At 42.6% G+C, this 17,423-nt stretch overlaps 2 protein-coding genes and 1 long non-coding RNA gene across 4 annotated transcripts; 2 read left to right on the forward strand and 1 right to left on the reverse strand.

Annotated features, from left to right (window-relative positions):
• The first annotated feature begins 1,097 nt into the window (after window positions 1-1,097).
• Window positions 1,098-3,489, forward strand: LOC135582011 (leucine-rich repeat extensin-like protein 4). 2 transcript variants are annotated; one of them, XM_065098392.1, is made up of 2 exons: window positions 1,098-1,282; window positions 1,399-3,489. In XM_065098392.1, the coding sequence occupies exon 2, from the start codon at window positions 1,424-1,426 to the stop codon at window positions 3,314-3,316; it is 1,893 nt and encodes a 630-aa protein (XP_064954464.1). In that variant the 5' UTR covers window positions 1,098-1,282; window positions 1,399-1,423; the 3' UTR covers window positions 3,317-3,489. The 2 variants fall into 2 exon arrangements, with proteins under 2 accessions (XP_064954464.1, XP_064954463.1); XM_065098391.1 differs by having other exon boundaries at window positions 1,099-1,316.
• A 1,210-nt stretch (window positions 3,490-4,699) lies between these two features.
• Window positions 4,700-6,953, reverse strand: LOC135606406 (uncharacterized). The gene is made up of 3 exons (XR_010484814.1): window positions 6,805-6,953; window positions 5,029-5,271; window positions 4,700-4,937 (listed from the first exon to the last, which is right to left on the reverse strand). It is a non-coding gene; the product is annotated as an uncharacterized LOC135606406 (long non-coding RNA).
• A 4,540-nt stretch (window positions 6,954-11,493) lies between these two features.
• Window positions 11,494-12,669, forward strand: LOC103977325 (F-box protein At5g49610-like). Its single transcript, XM_009392820.2, has one exon. The coding sequence runs from the start codon at window positions 11,494-11,496 to the stop codon at window positions 12,667-12,669; it is 1,176 nt and encodes a 391-aa protein (XP_009391095.2).
• The last annotated feature ends 4,754 nt before the right edge of the window (window positions 12,670-17,423 follow it).

The following is a 17,423-nucleotide window of genomic DNA, read 5'->3' on the forward strand; positions in this document are numbered from 1 at the left end:
CGTTTGAGAGAAAACAAATAGTGGTCGGATGAGTAGATGAGCAAAGAGGTCCCCTTTGGATGTGCCATTATCTATGACAGATACATGGAGAGCCATCTTCCCGGCACATAATAAAGGCATATAACTCTCGGCTCATCGTGTTGTCTCGTGAGCTGTTGTCCTGTCCCACTTTTGTGTACATCGAAGCAGCACTGTGGAACTCTGTAGTTTGCTTGGAGCAATTGATAGATTCTGGTGGGTTTTTGCAGCTCAATCTCCAGAGTCACACAGATTCATGGAGGCAATCCATGGATGTGAAGTTCTGCAAGCAACCATGTAATCGGCGTGTTAATACGAAGATTTGGTAGGAAATGATTGCTGAGAATTAATATTAACAGCCATGTGATGCGATGAACACACTTCGACCCTTTTGATGTGGGCTGCTGCTGCACGTTCACCCTCAATGATGCTGCTTGCTTTTGTCCATTGCTTGCTGGAGACGGCCGCGGAGCAGAGCAGAGGTCAAAGCAAAAGCGCCTTTAATATCACTTCGTCTTCCCTTTGCGTCCGAGGAGAGAACGTGGATTCGTTTCTTCCCCTGAGATAGCAAGTAATCCCTGCCAGCACTCGGCATCGATTGGGAGAGAAGACTGCACTCGGCAGCTTCTTTCACCCCTCCTTTCCCTCCGGTGCCCTCCGTGGGTGTGACCTGTGGAAGAATACAAAGTGGTTCACTCTGCTCCCCTGTCGGGCTCGCTTTAATTTATTGCTTCACATGCATGTAGCATGTGGACGGCAAGGCAGCTTAGAGAAATGGCTTGACCAGGGAGGAAGACGCGACCTAAAACGAGCTTTGGTGTAGTAATTATGAGGGGGAAATGAATCCCTCACACACGGAAAAAGGAGGTGATTGGGTGGATCCGACCCATGGAGAGATCCCCCGGGAACAGCAGGTGTCAGGCACCGACTCAATAAAGAAGGGGAGGGAAGAGACATGGAAGGGTGGCGAGGGCCAGCCTTAGCTGGAACTCTCGGGGGAGGGATGAGCTTGCTTGGACCGTGGTCTCGCTGTTCCTGGTTTCTGAAGCTAAAAGACATGGCAGCTGTACGTTGGTGATCCTACACTTCTTCCTTCTGTGTCCCTCTCCGGTAACTCTCGAAGTCCAACTTGAGTCCCAATCCCAGTGTTACTGTTACAGCGCTAGTCTTCATACAAGAGGATAAAAGTCACAGTCGCGGCAGTGCATTTAATAGGGGAGGTGAGCAAGGAGCAGAGAGAGAGAGGCAAGGCAGACATCCCGACGTAGTCTCTCACCTTCGTCCTTTCCGTCATCCATGTGATTTGGCCCCTCTCTCTCTCTCTCTCTCTCACAAACGCACACACAGGCAGCTGTTTTTGATTTGGTTTCTTTCTCTCAGAGCTCGGTTAGCGAGGGGAGATGAGATGGCCCCTATCAAGCTCTTCTTCTTCGTTCCCTGCCTCGTCTTCTTCCTCTTGTCGGCTGCTGTTGCTGTGCTTGGGGTGAATGAGGGAGAGGACGAGGCCATGGAGGGCAGCGGTGTGAGCTTGGCGGTGGACCCGAGCTTCCAGTTCGCGAACTCGAGGCTGAGAGACGCCTACATTGCGCTGCAGACGTGGAAGCGCACCGCCATCTTCTCCGACCCGCAGAACCTGACGGGCAACTGGGTTGGCCCCGACGTGTGCTCCTACTTCGGCGTCTATTGCGCCGCCTCCCCGGACGATCCCTACCTCACCGTCGTCGCCGGCGTCGACCTCAACCACGCCGACCTCGCCGGGTACCTCCCAAAGGAGCTCGGTCTCCTCTCCGACCTCGCCCTCCTCCACCTCAACTCCAACCGCTTCTGCGGCACCGTGGCCCCCACCTTCGGCCGCCTGCGCCTGCTATTTGAGCTGGACCTCAGCAACAACCGCTTCGTCGGCAAGTTCCCCGAGGTGGTGCTCCACCTGCCGGCCCTCCGTTACCTCGACCTCCGCTTCAACGACTTCGAGGGGCCCATCCCTCCGGGGCTCTTTGAGCGGCCCCTCGACGCCATCTTCCTCAACTCCAACCGCCTCCGTGCCGGTATCCCCGCCACCCTGGGCTCTTCCCCCGTCTCCGTCCTTGTCCTCGCCAATAACGACCTCGGCGGGTGCATCCCCTCTTCCATCGGCGGCATGGCCAACACGCTTAACGAGATCATCCTCCTCAATGACAACCTCACCGGCTGCATCCCGCTCGAGGTCGGGCTGCTCCGCCGCGTAACCGTCTTCGACGTCAGCTTCAACCGCCTCCAGGGCCCGCTGCCTGAGTCCGTTGCCGGCATGCAGAGCGCCGAGCAGCTGGACGTCGCGCACAACCGCCTCACCGGGCGCATCCCCCCGGGCGTCTGCGACCTCCCCAGCCTCCAGAACTTCACCTACTCTTACAACTTCTTCACCGGCCAGCCGCCGTCCTGCGGGCGCGCCGGGAGGGCGGTGGCGTTCGACGGCAAGGTGAACTGCATCCCCGGCCTGCCGGACCAGCGCTCTCCCAAGCAGTGCTCCTCCGCGGCCTCGCATCCCTTCGACTGCCGCAAGTCGAAGTGCTGGAGTGGCGGCGCCGTGCCGTCCCCTTACACCAAGCCGCCTTCCCCTATGCGGCCGCCGAAGTATGCTTCTAGGAGACGGCAGCTACCGCCGCCGCCGGCTCCGGTCGGGGGCAAGAGTCGAGGCTACTTTAAGCGAGCATCGCCACCGCCGCCGCAGTACGAATCATCGCCTTCCACAAGATCCCACCCCCCGCCACGACCGTCATACTCGCCGAAGCAATCGCCGCCGCCATCACCATCGGGCTACCATGCTTCTTTACCACCACCTGCCCCTCCTACGCACGGCTACGAACCAGCAAAGCCTCCCCACATCCCATCGCCACCCACAACTGTCTCACCTCCAACGCAGTATTATCCAACGCCGTCTCCTGTCCCTGTTCAGCCTCCGACATATACTTCTCCTCCAGTTGCACCGCCATCACAAAAGCCATGGCAAGCTCCACCACCACCAGCAGGGTACTCGTCACCGCCTTTGCCCAAGTATGCTCCTCCGCCAATGGAATATTCGTCGTCACCACCACCTCCGCCGCCCGTGGTGAAGCCATCTCCTCCTCTTCCGCATGAACATCCATCTCCTCTGCCATCTACACCAAAGCAATCTCCCCCGCCGTCGCTTCCACCACCGTCAGAACTGCCACCGCCACCAGCACCGCCCAAGCGCCACGAGGAGCCTGCGCCGCCAATACTACCCCCTGTTGTGGGCGTGTCGTATGCTTCGCCACCACCGCCGGTGATACCCTACTACTGATCGCGCGCGGCAAACTCGTCTCTCTGCTACTCTTCTCCCTATATCTTCCTCCAATTCCTTCTTCTTTGTTAATTGATCATTACAACTAGATATTCTTTTTGTTCTCGCCCTTGTTCGTCGTCGTTCGCTTATGCAATGCATCGGAGCAAGTATTATTGCTCGGATTAGCTTTCCTTGCTGCGTTTACATCTCTATGTGACAGGATCTTGTCAATGCCATACTATTATAAGCATGGACTACTCTTTCTAAGATTGGCTGAGAGGCCATTTTTCGTACATGCGTCGCCATGGACGTGGCGTGTATTTGCCATGGACGTGGCCACGGGCATGCGTGGCGCCGGTGGCTCACAGGCTGCTCGAAGCCGCAGTGTTCGAAGACGGTGATGGTTTGATTAAGCACGCAGAAAGCGATGCCAATCTCACCTGGAACACCTCCATTTTTCCGAGCGTTATTATCTCTGATGAAAGCTGCATGTGAGGCGATCAAGACTGTGCAGTGCCAATTATTATTGGATGCGATGAGCCCAAGCATGAGCGGCAGGGGAGAGACGGGGGAGACATGGAGGACAGGGTGGGCCGTGGTGGTGGGGTCGGTCGTCGGTGGGATGCTCGTGTCGTGTCTCGAGGACGTGGTCCGTGCACGCTGCGGGCGCCGCGGTGCGCTGCCTCCCATTCTCACTCAGGTGGGCACGGAAGAGCCATCATCACCATGAAATGTAGTCGTCCACCCACCAACCGGCGGTGCTCAACTCGGTTGGCGCTGCTGCTGCTGCTTGTGGCCATTCGTGGAACGAAGTCTCAGGCATTCGAATTTTTCACGGCTCGCTTGCAAATGGGAAACCATCCAATAAATTATGAGGACACCCTTCACAATTTGGTACAATAATTAATGTCTTAATCAAGTACAATTGTAACTCCATCTATTTAATTAGCTTGATAAATTCAAATTATTTATCCAAAATACTTAACTAATAATTTAAAAGCTGTTCTAAAATCCTACATCAACTTAAATTATTAAGTCAAATCACTTGTTCAAAGTACCAAAGTCGGAGTCAATGTTAGTACACCATTCAATTCTTATAAATCAATTCAATTCCAACCAAATCGAGATGTTACATTTACCAGGGGAGCGTTCATGATTTGCCATGGCTAGAATTACAAGGCAAAGCACATGCATTCTCACATTGAGTTGCCATCACATACGGTTAGCAAGATAGTAATCATAACCAGAGAGACAGAGTGCATGCATAGTCGCATCGATTTGCCATCAGACATTATTTATCAATACAGTCAACCAGTAAACGATGACGAGCAAAACTTTGTACTGAGATCCAGAAATTCTATGAAATGGCATTAAAAATATGGTTTTGTCGTTGACAATAACTTTGTGCACAAACATGAGTGTCCTTAAAATTGAGCATGAGTTAGAGTCAAATATCAGAGTTGACATCAATTCAATCCATGTCTAAACATATTAAGTCGTGAGTTAGACCAATATATGTCATCCGACTCTTTTAAATCTTATAAACGTGAGACTATATGGTGCATAATCAGCCATCTGATCCTCGCTTGGTCACACAGGAGGGAAGGCATCAGGTTCCTCGTCGGTGCTCAATAAAATTCTGCAGATACCATCAATGAAACAGGAATGTCAATATACATCTGAGTAGGAAAGTGCAAATTCAGGACAAGAAAACCATGGAAATCACTTACTCATTGCACGTTGCAGACGAAAGGTCCATAGTTTCAAGTTCATTTAGTTCCTCCATGCATAAACAAAACACAGAAATGCTCATTTCTGATGTTTTGGTGCAGTACACTGATTTAAAGAAATCTCTCAGCCCTGTAACCCTTATAAGAGAAATGATACATGCACTTCCATAAATTCAGAACGCAGACTAATTTGATGCCGATGCAGTCCTGAATGGCACTAGCGTCCACAGATAGCTAAGCAACCTGAAATCACTGAATGCCACATTGAATAGCCTAACTCCAATAGTATTATTCATCATCACCATCAGGATTCAATCATCGATCTATTAAACTTTCTCTACCTAATATAAACATATCCATTTACATAACAAATAAGACATGATGACAAAACATCATACAATGAGAAGAGAGTTAGATGGATCAGCATCGACATGAATCATGTTACTAAGCACCATTTTCCTCTACACAGAAAATCCTTTCGAATGAGTTTTCAAATTTTCTAAACATGAAACTTTGGGTCTACGATCACATATCTATCTGACTTTCACAATTTGCTAAACGATAATGCACCCAGGGTACTAATGTAGGACAAATCTTGGTAAACAATCTTCTAAAATTTTCTGAGCTTTATTCGAGCAATTTGGAGAATTGTACAAGTATTCATAAATCTCAATGTAGCACCTTGGAAAGTTGGTAGTATACTTCCTTAACACTGCCTTGCAATGGGGGAAGGGTGAGAATAATCCAGATGCATTCTCCAATTAAAACATTGCCTTGAAATTGGGGAAGTGTGGAAGGTAATACAAATCATCCAATTAAAATATTGGCTTGCAATGGTCAGAAGTAATACAATTCCTCTGATTAAACTATGGCACATCATGGTATGATAATCAACCCAATTCCTCTTATAAGGCTTACGATGCACCATGTTATTTTGCATTCATTAGCAGTATAATCTATGCCCCATGGTCCTGAAAATTGTGACCTCTCCATCAGTCTTATTTCAGAAGGTGCAGTTTGCTGCATATAGAAAACTAGAATTGGGCCCTTATGTATTCAAAAAGCGACACATACCCAAGTGCAGCATTGTTTCTCAAAAAACCACAAAATGGTAGGCTGTACTCAGTCTAATTTTTGGGGCCTCTATTATGAACCCTCCGAGGATGAAGCCAGAAATATGTTTCCCATCAGCCATGACTATCCTACAAACATCTCCGTCTTCATAGGAAAAGAAAAAGAGATCATTCTTTACCACCTTCAAGCGGTCGAGTTATTATCCGAAAACAAAGAGCATGTCTGTCTCAGATTCTGTTGTAATGTGATCAGTAGCCTACAAACCGAATCTTGGTGCATAGTGCAGAAAGAAAAGACCTTTCATCGAGGACCCAACACTACATGCTGCTAATATTGCTGGGATCTCAAAACTTCTGGGTTAAGAAACCCATCCAAAGTGATTGATGACCCATGGGGACACAACACCATTTGATCAAAATCGCATACGTTTTCCCTTTCTACTCCTCGCTACCTTCTAATTAATCGTGCGTCATAGTCTAGTCAGTTTGACTATAACATATCACAGACGGCCATAGTATCAGAGTTCCATTGTTTGGGAATCGTAATCATCTAAAAATTGTCTCATCGGCAGATCCGATGCAACTTGATAGGGGAAGTAAATAGGAGCGATCGGCAAATGCGTATGGTGAATACGACGACCGAGCAATTGACGGGTCACTAATTAATTGTAACTGCAGGTAGAAGAGGAGCCAAGAAGAGGACCTGGAAGAACGGGATCTCTTGGTCGAGCCGGGGGATGACGGCCGACAAACGCGGTGCTTCCCTAAGAAGTCGCCCGTCCGCCGCCACGACCGCGCCTCCGTCCCGGCCTCATCTCCTTTTCCTGGTCATCATTTCTCTCCTCTGCTCCATCCATCCGCTTCCTGAATTAAAATTTTAAATAATTATTCTTATATAATGTTTTTGAAAAGATTAAAACCTTCACCAAAACATAATCAAATTATTAAAGAATATTATAGCCGAAACAAATGGATCCAACACCAAATAAAATAATTTTTTTAAAAATATCATTATTGATTTAGAAACAAAAACAAAAATATTTTCGAGCGTTTTGAAAAAAGAAATAATTATAGTTTTCATATATTATTTATAATAAATCGGAATAAGAATATTTTTTTTAAAAGGAGAAATTATTTAATCCTATATCACAGTCTTATACATCTCCAATTGCAATGGGAAAACTTACCTCTCCAATTGTATAATAGCTTAATGTTGAGTTCATGTTGCACAGCATGAACTCATTGCAACATTAACTTTTGTAGTCTCCCTCCTTTGTGATATATTCAAATATTTATACATAGTCATTCTCCCGGTATTTATACTTGCACCAGATAATTTGTAGAAGCCTTCACCTCTGAAGTTTACTGATAAGGTATATTTTCGATCCAAGACACGTCAAGTCAAAATTTGTACCAAGAAGTTGTTTGATACCCCCGCACGCCAACCTGAGAATCAGCAAAGGGAGCATCCCAAGGCTTGATCGACTTCGGCATCCAGCTCAACCAACAGAAGATTCCCGATATCGACCCATGGACCAGGCTAACTCATAAAGTCATGACACATTTGTTCACCAACATTTAGCACAACTATTCTACTCTGAACACAATTTCATCACTAAGGTTTCTTACCTGTAACCGAGCAGTTGTTCTTATCTTCTTAAGATCTGGTCAAACAAAGGTTCTTACTGGCAAAATAATTTAAGAAGCTTCTGCAGATGTGTACACCATGACCTGCACAAACTTATATTTCCTTTAACCTTCTTTGAGATCTGTGCAATACAGTAAAACAATGGAAGAACAAGCTAAAAGACAACAATGTGTTCCAGAAATTCAAGTCAAACCAACCTCCCTAAAGCTGTGGCATTCTTTCCTACTGTGTTGAGATGTTCCTTGAATCGAGAGCATTGCTTTCCCATGTTCTGTGGCACATGAGTGTAGGGACTATTTCTGTATCTTATCAAGCCAAAGAAAGAAGCATTGAGATGGTAATTGCAGATGGAGGTTGAATGGCCGGTGACTGCCGCAAAATCCAACGTTCAAGTTGCTAATATCACATGCATGCACGATGCAGCTAGCAAGGAGTTCTCGGAAGGCAGTCAAAGATGAATCACATGTTTTCCTGCATTCTCTACAGGAGTGAAAGAAACGAGATAGATAAAGAACAAACAACACACAGAGATTCTCGACGAGAATCCAATGATTTGGATGCTCAAACACGGTACTCGTAGTCTTACATATATAGCTTAAGCAGCACATCATTTGCACATAGCTGCAAGAAGAGAGAGAAAGAGAGATCATGAAGGAAGAAGGCAGATCTTTGTTAGTTGCTGCGCCTGCCGCAGTCACACTCATCTTGCTGATACTCCTTCTCAGCTCTCCATCTTCCCTCAACTGGAATGACTGCAATGGTGGTGTAGCTCAAGCAAGGAAGCTGATTGCGGTCGAAGTGACACCCCACTCGTCCCCAAGACACAACGTCACGATCAACGTCGACGACGTTGGCATGATACCGGCAAGACAGGTAGGGATAGACTTGAGGAGGATACCACCTTCGAGCTCCAATCCGACACAAAACAAGTAAGCTTCATCGTCTCCAACCTTTTTCCCTCAACTGCTGCTCCTCATCAATCTGTAACCGGTTCTCAAGGGACTTGTTCTTGTGTCAGGTCACGGCCTCGGTTTACCGCCCCGGGGAACTCGCGATGACGGCTTATAGATAATAGATGAAGCGTAGATGAGACACAATTACATGTAGGCAGATGTTCCGCTTAAGACTGCATGTGTAGCTTAGAGATGAGAGTAGCAAGCGTTAGGAGCAGGAGATGGGCAGTCAGTCTGTGTGTGTGCTTGAATTACATCTGCGTGAAGCTTATAAAGCATGACAAAGATCATGACATGTGTTATCCTGAAACAGGTCCTTTAATCTCGATAAGATTTTATTGATCGACCCTCTCCCGTCTCCCCTCTCCCCTCAACCAACAGATGATATTTGCTAGCTGCTTGCATGACTTTCATGTTGAATATGGATTCCCGTCTTGAATTACTCAACTATAAAAAATGGCAATGGTGATTTTCACCGATATATGTTATCCTTTGTATAATTGCACCAACAAATGAAGCTTTTGCAACCTTGTTTTAAACTCTTGGACTTGAGAAAGATGACGGTAGAAGGTGTCTCTTTCAGTTTAATTCAGCAATGTATTATTTTAGATCATAGCAGTTCTTAGTATAGTGACCATGGTTGTACTTTTATTTCATCTCTTCTTAGATGTGAAGATTTCGTGGGCTAAGACATTTGAAGGAATACTTGAGTAGTATGGAAAATATTTAGGTGAATTGATTCTCTTCTGTGCGGTGCACAGTCTTCCTGAGGAGGTCTTTTACACGAGACAAATTATATGAGGTCAGTCGGGAGGTGTGTTCATCTTTAATAGGTTTCTTCTAGTTGACTTTTCTTTCTTCCGACCACCAGAGATTCTACCATAATATATTATTGAATGACTTTTTATAATATCTCCCGATATTTGGTTGATGGCTTTTTGAGAATCGATTTGAATAAGCATGGAGAGGATAAAAGGTGTGGAGACAAATAAACACATAAGTTTGAGATTATCTTTATTTCTTTGATGAACCTCTTAGAATAGCTTGCCGGATATTTATCTTCTTCTTATTGAATTGCAAGAAGAGAAATTGTAAACTTTTTAATAATTTATAGTTAATAAAGTTGAGCTCAAACTCATTTGATACCTAGTCAAAAAATTGATAGAGTTTATAGACAAGTGTGTATGCCACTCTCGAGCTAATGTATTAAAAAAAAATTGACATATGAATTCTTTGATAGTCACATATAATGTCATTGGAGCTACTAAGGTTGTAATGTACACAGATGGATCCAAAATTCAAGTGTTAAAAGTAGAGAGACAAAACCCTCGAGGAATGTCTTGGGTGACAAGAGATTGTACATAGGGATCAAACATATCAGACTTTTTTCATTATTTGATTTTTCATATCATATCCATGAGGTTATTCCCTCATATTTAGGGGCAATCCAATTGAGGAGTGTATCTCAAACTTCCTTGATAGCAAGAGCTCTTGATTTAAGATATGGAGAGACGACTATGCATTATAAGAAGCTTTCTTCAATGTTGGCTTGAATTTATTTATGATATGAGTACCACCTCTAGTGGAAGTATAGGTGGAATAACCATAGGGTTGCCTCCTTGTCTTAGTTGGGCAAGTTGAGGTTTTCATAGAAATGGTGAAATACATAAAGGCATAGGATTCGGGAATTGGAAAAATGATATTCCCTGGAACTCCTTATGAAATCAAGTTTAGGTTCGAGAGAATGGCATTTTCTTGAATTATTTGTGAAATTTGGACTTAATTATCCTGTGATATCTAATAAGACTGTCATTCTAGCATCAAACTAATATATTATATTATGTTTGTCTGACACGAGGGATTTAAATCCAACTTGAGTCCAACTTTTAAACCCAATTGAGTATTGAGAAGACTAAGGATTTAGTGGGTGTGCTTGATAAAGGTTTATCTAATGCTTAAGTTTGTGAGGGATTAAGAGGACTTGGGAATAACCAGAGAGTATTTTCTCATATTCAATCAAGAATGCACTATGGAGCTTTTTATAGTGTGTTAAGGTGAATATTGATGAGGATTAAAGATTAATTCAAAAAACGATTAGGTAAAGTATCCTATCATTATTGAGCCATAAAATCATATGTCGAACCGTTAAATATTGTCGTATGAGATAATGGTTCACGTTAATGTTGGAGAGTGTTAAATATCGTTCTAGTTAGGATAATTTTATCGATTTGAAAAATAAAGATTTTCTCAGAAAAAATGATACTATATAGAAAAAAAAATAAATATATATTTTTTTCTAAAAAATTCACCCTACATATAAATTCGTATGATGAACTCATGAAAATGATAATCGCTCATTGAGATATTTCTCTGATCTAAGTTTTGGATTGATAAAACTAGTTTAATTGAATTAAATGATTTAAAAAAAGAAAGAAAGAATGGAAAAGATAAAGAAAAGTAAATAGGGTACTTTTGTTATTTTGAAAAATAAAGGATTTTTCAAAAAAAAAAATAACCATAGGATGCTCTAGAAAAAAATAAAAATAAAAACTTCTCTAAAAAAGTCACCCAACAAATAATTTCATACGACGGGTCTATGAAAATGACAATCTTTCTCCCTATGAGATTCCTAATAATCGAAACACTTCCCCCAAGTCAAATGAGGAGAGATCGAGTTCAATTCCTTCTTATTATGGGATTCCTAATCCTTCTTCCCTTACAAATCTCGGTCCATCTTACTCCTCTTAATATATAATGGATAGTTCTAGTCCTTCGATCTCCTATCGCTATAATGGTCGGTACGCTCAAGAACACATGCAGCATCAACCTCGTTGTTCTGAAGAAGCTCGCAAGTAGGAGCTGTCTACTTCCAGACGACGTGCTCATAGAGATTCTCTCCTACCTCCCAGCGAAGACCTTCTTCAAGTTCCTCTCAGTCTGCAAGACCTTCCGCCAACTCTCGTCAAATTCCCATTTCCTCCTTTCACAGTCATACCACAGCAAGGCCATCTCTGGCTTCTTCGTCCAACGCTACTCCACCTTCAGGTCCCTCCTCCTCATTGACCCCTACGCTGGCATGCCCAGGAGTAGCCTCGATTGTCTGAGGAAGCGCAACACAAGAATCCTCGGGTCAGTCGGTGGCCTCGTCTTCGTCTGGCATAGGAATGACGGATCGTTCAATGCTACCACCAGTAGCTTATTTGTCTACAATCCAGCCCGTAGGACTCGGTGCCAGCTTCCCTCTCCGCCAAGCAAGTGTCTCCGAGGCGGCATCGCTGTGAGATTCATGACCGACATCAACAGGTTGACGAAAGACTACAAGCTGGTCTACCTATCACCGACCGGCCAAAGCTCGTTGTACCAATGTCAGGTGTATGACTCGGCGGCAAGGGCATGGACGATGAACAAGCAACTAAATTGCGGGTGGAGGGCACTCGATTTGCAGCACCCAGTGATCAACGGCGAGACCGTATTTTGGGTGTCGACCTTGCGAACGCAAGTGGTGATCGACCCGTATGTCTTCGCCTTCAATATGAGGACGGAATGCACGGAGACCATCGAACTACCGCAAGAAGCAACCGTCAGAGACGCCGACACGATCGGGATTGCCGAATGGGGGCGGAGTACAATATGCTTGATCCATTACGGGAGTCTCTCTCAGGTGTTCGCTCTGTGGCTACTGAGGGAGACAAGAAACGGTGTGCCAAGATGGATGAAAGCGCATGAGATAAGCTTGGGGCAGATGGGGCTTAGGAAACCATGCTACGTGAGCTCCGTCATGCTAAGTGAGGTGGAGACGATCATGCTACTTGTTTTCACCGTATACGACGTGGTGTACAGCTACAGTATACAGGATGGAGATCTGAAGAAGCTAGGATCAGTGGGTATCGATGACCCCACACTGATCCCTTACGTTAATTTGCTTCGGCCATGCAGTGAGCAAGAGGAGCTATTGGAAGCGATATGAAGATGTTTGATTCATTTCCGTTCACTCCTTAGCTCCGATGAGATCTAAGAATTTTAAGATCGATGATGATGACGATGATGAGTCCAAGTCAAACTGAATCTAGCTAAATTTTATTCCAAATCGAATATATATCATTCTACTTCTTAAGTGCATTCCTTAGTCCTCTCTTCATCTCTCACTCATGAATATATTTTATTAAATATCTATAAAATATTGAAATATAATGATCTTATGAGAAAAAAAAATTACTTTCATAAATTTGATTTTTTTTTTTTGTTTATGCTTCTTCCATTCCGACTCACTAAGAATAGCACCGTAAAATTGCTATGCTGTAACAACGCTTGAGATCAATAGAGGTAGCATGAAAATTGTTGTGAAAACAACCAATATCAGATATTTATTTATTTTTATTTTCACAAAGAAAACTTTGTATTATTTTAGAAGCACACAAAAGATAAAGCAACTGTTGATGCAAATTACAATTCCAGAATATGGAGGAATTGGCAACCAATTTGGCATACATATTTCCTTCCTTGTATTCATGTAAAGGCAACTTATATGAAATGTCCCTAATCAAGTTCCGGAATTTCCATGGAGGGCCTTCTCATTGTTTAGGAGTTGAATAACATTCACTTCATAGAAAGTCCTCCCTGGCATTTTGGTTTAGATACATCATCCCGAGATAGAAGGTAACCTTTTATCCATAAAAAATTATCTTAGGGTTCTCTAGACTTGATTAAAGATAGCTTAGGCATCTAAGTCACATAAGAAAGTGAATATATGTTGCTTTGTTAGAATTTATTAGATCAGCCCTACCAATTTGAGATTGATAACTAGCATTCCAGTTATCAAGTCATGGTTCTGGTATTAAAAATGATATTATTCTTCTTTAATATTATATTATTTACATGTTTTCTCTCTTATACTTGAGCAAATCTAGGGAAAAAATTTTTAGATTCCTGGTTCTTTGATTTATGAGAATTTCATATCTTTTAAAATCTCAAAAATAGTTTAAAAAGATTTCTTAGTGGCTCTAAAAGAGAAGAAAATCATCAGCAGATTTCTTAGCAATATGGACCAAGTCTTTTACCATAACTCATAGACTTATAGCACAATAAATTTTCTTAAGCTCAAAAGGAAGATGAGTTAAAGAGTTATATTAATTCGAAACTGTACGAAAGAGTAGGCCAAGGTTGATTTTGGAGTCTAGTAGGGATGGGGTCATTCTATAAATTTGAGAAAATACCATCTTCCTCGTCACGAGTTTGTGCCTCTTCCAAGGTCACTCTAGGTCATCATGGTGCCCAAGGAGGCTCCACGGACGATTCTCAAGAGGGCTCCGTAGGCGGTCCTCGAACAACCTCCATGGATCGCTCCCGTGTGACCACTCTAGTGCCTTGGGACCCTGAAGCCATTGCCGAGGAACCTTGTCTCTTCAAGTCTCAAAGATCCATGATTGCGAGGAGAAAGGAACCCACGTGAAAAATCAGCAACCGCATTAAAACACAAGAAAAAAAAGACCAGTTCATACCCTTGGCGGCCAAACTAACCCCCACTTCAATCAGCTAGTCTTCTCCATTTGCCTCATAGTATCAAAGAGGAGGGAACCTCTCTCAGCCTATGGATGTTGGTAGTGCTAGTCATAGGTGTCTTGCAAGCCAATTACGTAAGTAATGACATGTGTGGCATGATACATACTTTTTTTGCTTATTATTTATTTAATATTTTTCTCACTTTATATTACCCGTTATATATATTGTGATATCCATGAATTTGTGCAGTGGAAATTGGATCATGATGAGATTACGATAATGAGATTGATTTGTCTTTAGACACACCATAACTAATCTCGGTCGTAACTTACTTGAAAGGGACATCAATATAATCAGATAGTTAGTGTGATCTATATCCGCCCATATGATAGAGGTAACTAGTCTTATAGTTGCTCGTATGAGGACACTAGGGATGCTGTGCAGGTAATTATTGGAGAATAAGTTCATTTGATTGATTCGCTCCCAGAATGTTGAATGATTGATGATATCTCATTTTCATATAGTGATTTTATCATCCTAGTGGTGTATCTGGTTTTTAGACTTGAGATACCAAGGATGTCCTGTATGAGTACTCCACTCTTTGATTTTGAACTTATAGGCTTAGAAGTTACAGATCTAGCACAACGGTCATTGGGAGTGACAGCCAACCTTACAAGAACAATTGAGTGTCGATAGAGGATCATACTCTCTCGATATTACAAGAAAAATATCTCATGTGTCTTTGCTTAAGTAAATCCCTAGGCCATTCAGATTGAGAAAGAAAAAGTTCTTTGGGAGAATTCAATTAAAGCGAGACTTGAGTAGATCCTATATATGCCTAACAACATGCCCAGTATACAGTCTGTGAGATATTAGATGGATGAGGGACTATAGATATATAGTAACTAAGGATAGGCATATCCAATAGATTGTATTCCCCTAAATCGTTTGGGGATTACTGTATAGTTGCATATTACGTCCATAGTTAATGAGTCGAGTGAATTATTATGAAGATAATAATTCATTGAGATAAAAAGAGTTTTGATAGGTATGAGTCATGGCCAGCTCGATATTGAGCCTAGAGGGTCACATGCATATGATAGGTGTTACGACAAGTAGAGGTTCGAATATAAGATATTCGCTGGAACCCCTATCTTATTGGATATCTAATAAGTCTTTAAATTATTGGATCATATGAATGAGATCTAATAAGAACCAAAAAAATTATTAGATAGAGATCCACTAATCTAAGAGACTTGGGTAGTTAGATGGAGATCTAGTATCCAATAGAACAGGATCCATTAGGGTTAAGTGTAGGGAAATCTAGGGGCGATATCACATGCGCAGCGGAAGAATAGAAAACAAAAATCCCAAATTTCCAAAAAAAGTGTTTATCATTGTGTAAAGATTGATGCGCAAAAACCCACGAAATTGAAAACCACGTGTGAGATAGTTATGTTACCTAGAAAGATTGTATATCACTGAAATCTTACAAATCTAAGGGAGAGGACGAAGAAGGTTAAGTATCCTCCTCTCTAGCGGAAGAGGGTATGAAGATGCTCCTCAAATCACTGCTCAAATCTCAATACATGTTATTTGAGGAAGAGAATGAAAGAGGAGAATAGGAGGTGATAACTAAGAAGCCTAGCTTATGGCCCTTTGGTTCTCTCATATTTATAGAGGCCCCATATTAACTTAACCCTAATGGATCCTACCTATTAGGTATTTGATCTTCATCCAACTATCCAAGCTTTTTAGATCAGTAGATCTCTATCAAATAATATCTCATTAGCTCTTATTGGATTTCATTCATAAGATTCAATAATTTAGAGGCTTAATAAATATCCAATAAAATAGGGGCTCTAATCGATATCTCACATCCGAACCTTTACTTGTCGCAACACCTACTATATGTGTGTGACCCTTAGGTTTAATATCAAGCTGGCAATGAGTCATACATGTTAGAACTCTTTTTGGCACAATGAATCATTATCTCTATAATAAGTCACTCGAGTCATCGATTACAGACGAACTGGGCCACTTCGTCGTAGTTTCCAAATGATACAAGGGAATCCAATCCTTTGGATCTATCTGTCCTCAGTTACTATATACTTATAGTTCATCGCCTATCTAATATCTCAAAAATCATATACCAGACATGGTGCTATCAGACTTATATGGTTTCTACTCGAGTCTCACTCTGATCATATTCTCCCGAAAAACTCTTTCTCTCTCAATTCGAATGACTTTGGCCAAGAATTTATCTGAGCAAGAATGTAGTCCGGTACTAAATCTAGAACTTCTAAACCTATAAGTCTGGTATCAAAGAAAAAAATATTCATACAGGACATCCTTGGTATCTCAAGTCTAAGGACTAGGTATACCATTGGGACGACGGAAGGTATACCATTGGGACGACGGAATAATTATCTGACAATGAGGTATCATCAACCATCCAGCATTTTTTAAGTAGATCAATCAGTAAACTCATTCTCTAGTGAGCACTTGTATTGTAGCCCTAGTGTCCTCACATAAGCAACTATGAGACCAACTGCCTTTATCATATGGATGTGTATACATACGCCAGTTTGTCTAGTTATCTCGATGTCCCTATCGAGTAACCTATGACTAGGATTATTTAGGGTATGTGTTTAAAGGTGAATCGATCTCATTATCGTGATCTCATCACGATCTGATTCATTGCACAGATACATGGATATCACAATATATTTATATAATAAGTAATATAAAATAAGAAATTACAATAATAATAATAAGCAAAAAGATTTTGTGTCGTGTCATAAGTGTCATCACTCACGTGATTGGTTTGTAAGATACCTATAACTAACATTAAATTGATAGGGGACCTCTATAAATAGAAGAGAACTAAAGGGCCATAGGCTATCACTTCCTATTCTCCTCTCTCCCTCTCCTCCTCAGGTAACAGCCCATGTTTGGGGCATATGGACAGCAAAAAGTGTCCGCCCCTTCTAAATCATGTGGAACGTGTGAAAAGGAGGATCGTGCAGCAATTTAAGGAGCGTCTTCGTAGCCTCTACCTTGTAGTTCACCACTAAAGAGGAGGATAATTGACCTTCTTCATCATGTTCCATAGATCTATAGAATTTTAGAAATATACGATCCCCCTAAATAATACACATATCTTAACACGCATGATATTTCGGTTTATAGGTTTTTACGCATCAATCTTCGCACGACGAC

The sequence above is a fragment of the Musa acuminata genome, chromosome BXJ2-3 (genome assembly GCF_036884655.1).
Source record: "Musa acuminata AAA Group cultivar baxijiao chromosome BXJ2-3, Cavendish_Baxijiao_AAA, whole genome shotgun sequence".
Lineage (NCBI taxonomy): Eukaryota > Viridiplantae > Streptophyta > Magnoliopsida > Zingiberales > Musaceae > Musa > Musa acuminata.